The sequence below is a fragment of the Physella acuta genome, unplaced genomic scaffold (genome assembly GCF_028476545.2).
Source record: "Physella acuta isolate Inbredline_101_S28 unplaced genomic scaffold, ASM2847654v3 ptg000475l, whole genome shotgun sequence".
NCBI lineage: Eukaryota > Metazoa > Mollusca > Gastropoda > Physidae > Physella > Physella acuta.
The window spans coordinates 268,775-278,741 of NW_026731994.1; the positions used below are offsets into that span (position 1 = coordinate 268,775).

The 9,967-nt window shown below is 32.6% G+C and overlaps 1 protein-coding gene across 1 annotated transcript; it reads right to left on the bottom strand.

Moving 5' to 3' along the window:
- Positions 1 to 1,398: 1,398 nt before the first annotated feature.
- Positions 1,399 to 9,967, bottom strand: LOC131943982 (zinc finger protein 569). Its single transcript, XM_059304407.1, has 2 exons — positions 9,933 to 9,967; positions 1,399 to 3,924 (listed from the first exon to the last, which is right to left on the bottom strand). The coding sequence occupies exon 2, from the start codon at positions 3,837 to 3,839 to the stop codon at positions 2,664 to 2,666; it is 1,176 nt and encodes a 391-aa protein (XP_059160390.1). The 5' UTR covers positions 3,840 to 3,924; positions 9,933 to 9,967; the 3' UTR covers positions 1,399 to 2,663.

The following is a 9,967-nucleotide window of genomic DNA, read 5'->3' on the forward strand; positions in this document are numbered from 1 at the left end:
CGTTTTTAGAAAACTATTTTAATAAATTGTAATAGGAATTGATCAAAATACTCTATGTTGACATAGTTCAGAGAAGATTTTGGAAAAATATCGATGTTTTAAGAAAACTTCAACAGCAATTTTGAGGGGGGGGGGGGTTGTAGGCTGAAGTGTGACGTCATTTTAGGGGGAGGGGGATCTGGCTTTTTTATGACGACGTGTGACGAAGGGGAGGGAGGGGGGTAAAAATCGTCAAAAAAGTGTGACGCCATTTATGGATGACCCCCTTGCTACGACACTGCTGATTCCAAGCTGTGTCAATTGGGTCCATCAGAATGGGGGGGGGGGATGATATATGGGTAACATCTGACTTCTCTCGCCTGACTGACCTGGCATTGTGCTTGGATTCCCAATGCGCAATCATCCAACAGTCTATTAGACTATGGATCCATACAGTGGCTTATCGTTGTTAGGGCGTAGCTCTTATGTGAGCAGCAGCGTAGTCTAAAAGAGGTTCTATCAGGGGCGTTACTTCCTATGTCTGTACGTCAAGGGGTTCTGTCAGGGGCGTTACTTCCTACATGCCTGTACGGCCAGTGCATGGTATGGGATGGAAAATAAAGTCGGTCATACCCCATCCCCCCCCCCCCCCCCCCCCACCTCTTGCAATCTCAATCCAAAAATCAGAATTATCAACAATGCCTGGAGTTACACATTAAACGCCAACACAGAAACATTTATATTGGAAATCTTCTACACAAAAACATAACATTTATATTGGAAATCTTCTACACAAAAACATAACATTTATATTGGAAATCTTCTACACAAAAACATAACATTTATATTGGAAATCTTCTACACAAAAACATAACATTTATATTGGAAATCTTCTACACAAAAACATAACATTTATATTGGAAATCTTCTACACAAAAACATAACATTTATATTGGAAATCTTTTACACAAAAACATAACATTTATATTGGAAATCTTCTACACAGCAACATAACATTTATATTGGAAATCTTCTACACAAAAACATAACATTTATATTGGAAATCTTCTACACAAAAACATAACATTTATATTGGAAATCTTCTACACAAAAACATAACATTTATATTGGAAATCTTCTACACAAAAACATAACATTTATAGTGGAAATCTTCTACACAAAAACATAACATTTATATTGGAAATCTACACTTAAACATTAACATTAAATTGGAAATTAACTACACAAAAACATATTTATAAGTTGACAACAACAAAACATTAACATTCATCAGTTTACACAAAAGCATGAACATTTTTTTTACTGTAAGTTACTGTAGTGTAAGTTGTAAGAGACAAAAAAAAAGAATACCTGAAGCAAAATATGTTGGTTTTATTCCTTTTAACAAATGCCTATATCTTACAAAGATAATTAAGCCAACAATTTCAATAATTAAAAAATTATAATAGGATTGTTTCTGTATGTATTATTTATCTTAAACAAAAATAGATTAAGTTTTATTAAATAGAACTAGATGTTAAAAATTTTAAATGACAATACAATTTTAATTAACTAAGGATTTGAACAATTGGATCTTTGAAATATTATAAGAAACACAAAATAGCACTGAAAAACACTACAACATTTCTTCTAAGACCACAAGACTGAACAAGAAATCATAATTTATTATTTCAATAGTGTGCTTTTATGTATGCCTATACCAACATATAGGTGTATAACATTTAATTGGCTCGTCAATGTTATTTGGGTATTTTTCAAAACAGAGAAGCGACCAAATCAATTGTACGCTTTAATTCCCTGAACTTTACCCTAACAGAATAACACTAACTTTTTAAAATCAAATAATAGATCAAGCTTCATCTTAGTAGAAGTAGAAATAATACATAAATTAGCATGTAGCACAAAAAAGGTTGCCAGGCGACTGGCTTATTTGACACATTTTTATGCCAGAGGTTCAAATCTAGAAAGAAATATTGAAATGTTAATTTCATAAGAGGACACTGAATACATTTTTTTACTGATTGTATACCAACAATAATGCTTGTAAGTTTGAAGTGTCATCAGATTTGGCAATCAAGTTCAGGGGCCATGACATTTGGCATACAAGTTTAAAGGGTCATGACATTTGGCATACACACTAGAAGTGTGATGGCATTTGGCATACACATTACAAGTGTGATGGCATTTGACATACCAGTTTTAAATGTCATGACATTCAGCATACAAGTTTAAAACATTATGACATTTTATAATAAATAAATTTGAAAAAAAAAAATTTCATACAAAACATGTCATTAAACTATTGACAACATTGTCACTATTTTATAAAAAAATAGTTTCAACAAAGTATAAGAAATCTTTAATCTCCTTGTATAAATTCATTCTGCTCTATTAGAGAACTACCTCCTGTGTTTACTTACTCCTTTCTTTTGAAAATTGTCTTAATTTATTCATGTGTTCCCTTTTATTTAATTTTCCTCATTTATCCAATGTCCCTTTTTATTTTATTAGCTATTCAACCTACCTATAAAAAAAATTCCATTTTTTTAAAATGTCTTCTTACTCCATTTAATGAAATGATCCCTTTTTTTTAATGACTCCAATTTATTGGTATGTCCCGCGTTTAAAAATTGTCCCCATTTATTGGAATTTCCCCAATTAATTCAATCACATAAATCCCTATGAATTCTTTCTTTATGATTTATCAAATGATAGCGCTGTCGGAATTTTTTCCCACAAATATTACAGCGAAACGGCTTCTCCCCGTTGTGCGTTAACATATGAACATCCAAGTTGACCTTATTAACCGAGCTATACTGGCACAACTTGCACTGGTAGTCCCGCTCATTGTAGTGTTTTCTCATATGAACATCAAGGGTAGTTCTCTGACTGGAGGCGTAATCACACATTTCACACTGAAAAGGACGTTGACCTTCATGGATCATTAGATGCCTTTTTAGTGTGTATTTCGACGTGTAGCATTTCTCGCAAAACTCGCACCTGTACGGCTTGGATTTCAGGTGCTGGTGGGAGTGAAGTTCAAGGTCCTCGGAAGAATTGAAGTACCTATCGCAATAAGCACAAAGAAAACAATTTTCCTTTGAATGCAGATCTCTGTGGGAGGTCAGGTGTTTTTCTGTCTCAAAGGACTTTTCACACAAATCACACACAAACAGTTTTGGGGTTGTAGTTTTCCTCATATGTTTCCTAATTACCTGTTTTTTAACTGTTAATGAACTACAAATTTGACAAAATGAAGCCCGCCCACAAGCGCATAAAGCTTGCGATGAGTTACCAAAATCTTGATCAGTATTTCGTTTCTTTTCCTTAATATAAACTTCACTTGTCCGATTTTTTTCTAAAGTTAACGCATCGCTCATATCTTGGCTCTGAGAATCACTGACTACTGATTTCATTTCATCGGTGACTACTGATTTCATTTCATCGCACCAATGGTCAGCACTGAAATTATTATACGAAGATCCCCAGTTTTCTGAATCAATCTCAGGTTTTACCTCCACCACCTCCTGTTGTATTACATTGTCTGTAGACCCACAAACGCCTGATTCAGAAGATACATCATTCACATGAACATCAGTGTGGTGTTTGCTGATACGCTTCCAGCTTTTGGTGGTGTAGTCACAGTTTTGACAGGCGAACCTGTCACGAGGATGATCTGCTTTCTTGTGCGCGACAAACTGGCTGTTGTCTAGAGTAAAATAGTCACAGAAGCAGCACTCCAAGCAGGTCAGCTCCCTGTGTCTCTTCTTGTAATGTTTTTTAAGTTTACTTAGCCTTGGGAAGCTTCTCAAACAAATGGAACAGCTGAACTCAATCATCTTGTAATGCTGACTTACTTCACATGAAAGTAAAGACTCGCTTGGACCATTTCAAAGAGCTTTATGTTTGGGATATTTGACAAACCTTAAAAACAAACAAAAAAATTAAGTTTTAATACGTATATTTACAAAAACATTCAGTACTTTTGGCATTAAAGTAAAAAAAAAAGTAAAACAGTACATAACCGTGAAAATTCCAGCAAATGGTGTCACCGCTATTTCTAGCATTTTTACAAATTTTACCCTACCTTAAAGTAAATTGACTATGACTTTATAACTAGTACATCTTGATCTAACTAGCTACAGTCATTTTATTTGGCAGTATTTAAAATTTTGAAATATGTTCCTAACAGGAGATCAGAGTAGAACAAGATTAGATAACAGATCTAGTAATGTACAAGTACACTAGATCTAGTAGTATAGAGTTAGAGTCCAGAGATGTGATGACACTATAATGTCTAATATTATTATTATAATACTATTATAGGCCTAATATTCATGTATTATTAGGCTTATATCAAATATTAGTAGGCCGAGCTTAACAAGACATCTAGTAATTAGGGTAAAGAAGGGCACTAAGAGCTACACTTTTTAACACCTGTACATTTTTAAACATTTGTACTAATCCAAGTATTTTCTAATATTGAAATTAATACAAAATTATTCTAACAATATAAAAATAATATTAAAGGCAGGCTATTTAATTTAGTTTGAATTGGTTTAATTTAGCATTTGGGGCAAATGTAGGCCAGGCATGGGGCCATTAAGTTTTATCTCCTAGTTTAGACTAACTCCACAATAAAAATCATTAATTTCTAACCCCAAAATAGTTAATGCTGTGTACACACTCTTTAAATTATACCAGCTAGTATCATTATGCCCCACTGGACCCAGTCCAGATTGTATACAATTGTAGGTCTACATATGGCCTACACTCATACAGTATGAAACAATGTGTTTGTTCTGAACTTTTATAATTAAAGTGGTGTTTCCACTAATGAATATATCAATAAATTAATTAATGTCTTTAAACAAAATTGTGATTAACAGTTTGGTGAAAAAGAACATTATCCTCTTCCCAAATAAAATATGTATTTTACAGATTCTCTACTGTAACCAAACAGACAAACAAAATAACAAATAAATATACAAACATGTAAACAAACTTGAGTTTTAGTAGTAGACATATATCTACTCATACTGCTAATCTGTTTAGATCTAGACTAGTATGTAGCATTAGAACAAAGGGAGATAATTTTCATACAAAAAAACCTGCCCAGAGCTCTTGGTGGATTTTTCAAATTTTGTTTTTACCACTGTCTCTTATTAATTTAAAATTAATATCATATTAATTTCCAATACACAAGGCAACTACATTTTCAAAATCTACTGAGGTTCAGCTATAACCTAGTGCAATTAGTTCAATTACTTTTCATTTTCTTTCATTTTTGCCTATTAAAAAATTCATTTGAAAACAATATATGCTCTAAATCAACTTTATTTTAATAGGCCTATATAAACACTTGCCTGCAGACAAAACTATGCAAAATGAGTAAAATCAACCCCTTGTGGTTCTTATTTTATAAAGAAATTGTGATTTAATTTTACAAATAGGCCCCTACATTTTTTATGAATTTTTTAAGATTTGGACCTATATCAGCCATGTTTTTTTTTTCCTATACAATTAGTCATAGATCTAGTAAAAATGTACATTTTTAAAAAATAAAGCATAACATCAAACAGAAACAAGCCTGCACAATTATTAATGCAAATTTACATTTATAAAATTTTCATTTTTATTTCCCACTTGTTTCACACTTTTTTTTACAGAGGTTATATAATATAGGCTATAATATAAGACCACAGGCCTACATTTTAAACAGAAAAAAAAATTATTTCTCCTCTCCTATTGCAGCTAGAAAAATAAATTTGGAACCAATGGAATTCTTAATCCTTCAATATACTGATTTTAAGATAAAATACTCAAAAATTCATTTTGTATGCTACAACCCTAATCTAGACTAGATCTAGATTCTAGACTGATCAGATCTACTAGTAATACTATCATCTACACTACACGTAGTACGAAGTGACGTAGATCTAGATTCTAGAATAGACAGAATAAAAGTAATCTATCGTTTTAGGTATGTAAAATCATCCGCGACTAGTAATGTGAAAAACAGGTGAGTCCTTAAATTTTAATAATTATTTCACATTTTGAGGAGGATTTATGCTTTGAAAAATACAAAAATGTTTCTAAACAACTGAATTAAAACTTTTCAGTAATAAATGAAGACTAGCAATGTTTCCAACAGATGCAACCATGCACATTTACTATAGCAGCCATCTTGTTTATTTTTTTTTTATTGTAAACTTATAGCACAAGATTCAGGGAAAGCCACTCTAACTTACAGATGGCCGCTTTTTATATAGTAAATCCTGCTAGCAAACACTGCTCAATTGTTATATTTAACCATTGATTTAGGTTTATTATTCATTTATCTATACCCGCGGCGTATCATACGCAGCTATTTAGTTGTTTTATTTTCTATTTTTTAGTAATTCATAATTTGTGAATTCGACAGTACCACTGCTGTCATTGAAAATATTTGCTTTAAAACACTATCGGTAGCTTATTAAGGACGATAACCCTCATCCTCCCCCCCCCCCCCCCCCCCCCCCGTGAAAGCAGCCTCCTCTTAGTTTAAAATCGTTTCAAACTAAATTATCTGCCTTTAATATTTGTGACTAAACCCGTCTCTACGATTATAAACATTTAGCGTGAACCACAGCTCACCAGACCATGTGGGGGTGGTAGAGATATGCCTAGAGAGGAATAGAGGGGACTGCAAGGCGCACTTACAGCTTGGTGCTTTCTAGGGTATCAAAGACGAAAATTAGGTATTTTTGTTTTAGGTACATAAAATCGCCCGCGACTAGTAATGTACAAAAAAGTTACCTCATTGTCAAGGCTTCAATAGAAGTATATTGTGATATATTTGTGTCAAATTTTATAGATAAATGTACAATAAACCTAAATCAATAGCTAAATATATCAATTCAATATAGACAAGAAATTAACTTTAAACAGCAGTGTTTACGAGCAGGATTTGCTATATAAAAAGCTGCCATCTGTAAGTTAGAGTGGCTTCCCCTGAATCTTGTGCTATAAGTTTACAATGAAAAAAAACTTCAACAAGATGGCTGCTATAGTAAATGTGCAATGTTGCATCTGTTGGAAACATCGCTAGTTTTTATTTATTACTGAAAAGTTTTAATTCAATTGTTTAAAAACAGGGAGATCTACATAAATGAAACATTTTTGTATTTTTCAAAACATAGGCCTATTATAAATCCTCCTCGAAACGTAAAATGATTATTAAAATTTAAGGAGTCACCTGTTTTTCACATTACTAGTCGCAGGCGATTTTACGTACCTAAAACGATAGATTACCGAGAATTATATATATAGTATATAGATATATATTTGACACAAATATATCACAATATACTTCTTTCAAAGCCATGACAATGAAGTAACTTTTTCGTACATACTACATTACTAGCCGCGGGCGAGTCTTGCTCAGTGTTTCTTCCAGACTTTTTTCTCCGGGGGGGCACTTGAAATTTTCGGGGGGGCGGTAGACTTTCTTCGGAGGGGCGGACACTGTTAAAAGGGTAAAATCACGATATAGCGTCGGTTATTATTCCGGAACTGTACAGCAGTAAAAAACAGTAAAACCATGGCGTAGTCTGTCGAGCCGTTCCGGAAACCACCGGAAATACTGTAAAACCATCATTATTATTTTTAATACATAATGTTTAAAAATGTGCAAGGATTGATTTTAGTTGCATTTTAAATACTGTTTTGCTAATTATTTTGTATTTCTAATTATTTTAAGTGTATGTGCTAATTATTGCTGCTACTAAACATTATTCTAGTTATTCTTACTACTTTTAACTTTAGTTAATCTAATCGTCTTATTTACAAACAGAACTAGAGCTGGTTGGCGCAAATCTTCTGCAGGTTTTTTCTGTTTTTTAAAATAAAACATTAATTACTACACTCGACTTTATTAATAATATTTAGATTTAGCCTACTAATTGTTGCTAATTTTTTGGCAGTTAAACATTAAATTAGGGATTTAGGTAAAAAAAACACTAATCATCATATAAAAATAAAAATTACATATTCTTGTAGAGCTCAACAAAATGAAAACAAAACAAAAAAGATTTTCTGTCTAGCTCAAATAGTTTTTTTTTGGCGAATTTTTTTGTGAGGGGTGGAATCCCCTTGCTTTTGCATTGGCCAATTGTGACAAGTCATGGTATACCTGAATAAATTGAGCATAGTTATTTTACTTGCAGTTGTATTTTGTTCATATTTGCAGAGTTTAACTAGAATGATATATAGAACTTGTAAATGCTGTTGAAATTAATAAAAATAATACAGAACTTATATTTTTGTGTTGGCTTCCTCCCATAACCCCAAAAAACTGTGTGCTGCGCAAATATGAAAATGTTTCTAAAGCCCTATTTTATATAAATACAGCAAATGAAAGAACTACAAAGTTAGAAATCTAAAGTAAATGACTTGAACACTGTTATGTGCATATAATTGCCTCATTATTTTGGGCAGGTGAAGTAGAGTCCATCTTTAAGCCATTTTGTTATAAAACTGCTGCGCAAATATGAAAATGTTTCTAAAGCAATATTTTATATAAATACAGTGAATGAAAGAACTCCATAGTCAGAAATCTAAAGTAAATGACTTGAACACTGTAATGTGTCTATAACTGCCTTGTTATTTTGTGGAGGTGAAGTAGAGTTCATATAAAAGCCATTTTGTAATAAGTGAAATGAAGTTATCAGATCAATGTTTTTATGTGTGAATTGTGTATGGATTCTGATTTTCAGCATATAACTATATCTAAGGGTAAGTAGAACTTGAATACTTAAAATTACAGTTAGCACAATGCTAGTGTATAGCAACAGACAGGTAACCTAGATCTAGGTCAGACTCTTGTCAGTCTAGAGTCTAGTCTGACAAAATTGGATTTTTAGGAAAAACATATTCTGCAAAACTAGAACTAGAGCTGAAAAAATTAAAGATGGGTATGTAAATATATTTTGAAATAAAAAATTAGATTTGTTTGCACATGCCATAAGAAATATGTTATTAGTTGATCAAACTTAAAGGCAGGAAGATCGGGATGAAAAAATATAACAATGGTGGCAGCGTGACCTACATACAGTGACTACGTTCGGAGGGGTATAACTAATGTCGGAGTCAAAATATCCAAAAACAAATTTCATTTCCAATTACTTAAGATATGTCTGATCAGTAATCTACTCTCATCTAGAGGAATCCTTTAAAAAATCGAGATTCCAACGTATTTGAAACTAACCTTGATACAGAGTGGAAGACCAAAGCAGAGACAGCATGCAATCAGGTCGCAAAGCCATTAAAACTAAGGGACAACCACTCTACTTTTTAATTAACCTTAGGAAATGACCTTTTAAACTTAATTAATTACCATAAATTAAAAACTTATTAGTATGCAAAACCAAATCTCGTGGGTCCGGTATCAGAAAGTAATGGGCGATTTCGGGTCATGTTTTTACCGCGAACTCGGCGGATGCCGACAACCCTAATTAAATTAAGTTAAAACAATAATTAATAATTTAATGCACTTGACTCTATTTTTATTTCACCGGTCAAATAAACTATGGTTTACAGTTTACAGTAACGAATGTTACCGAAATTCAACGAACATTACCCAATAATTTCCGACGCTATATCGTGATTTTACCGTTAAAAGTATATATTTTCTATATAAATTATATAAATTTCATTTCGTTGGGGGGGGGGGGGGGGGGGGGGCGGTAAAGAAACTCTGGTCTTGCTGCTACTGTTACCTGTAGCTAGCTAGGACGTAGTGCTAGATTTCTAGACCTAGATTCTAGATCTAGATGTGTAGACTACTAACTAAATGTAGGCCTCTAAGCGAAGTGTTTGTGTGTTAAATCTAATAATAATATTAAATAATATTAATGATTGATGATCAATCAAGTGTTGCTATCGTAACTTACACAGAAACACTAAGAACCCAAAACAGTCAAATTTT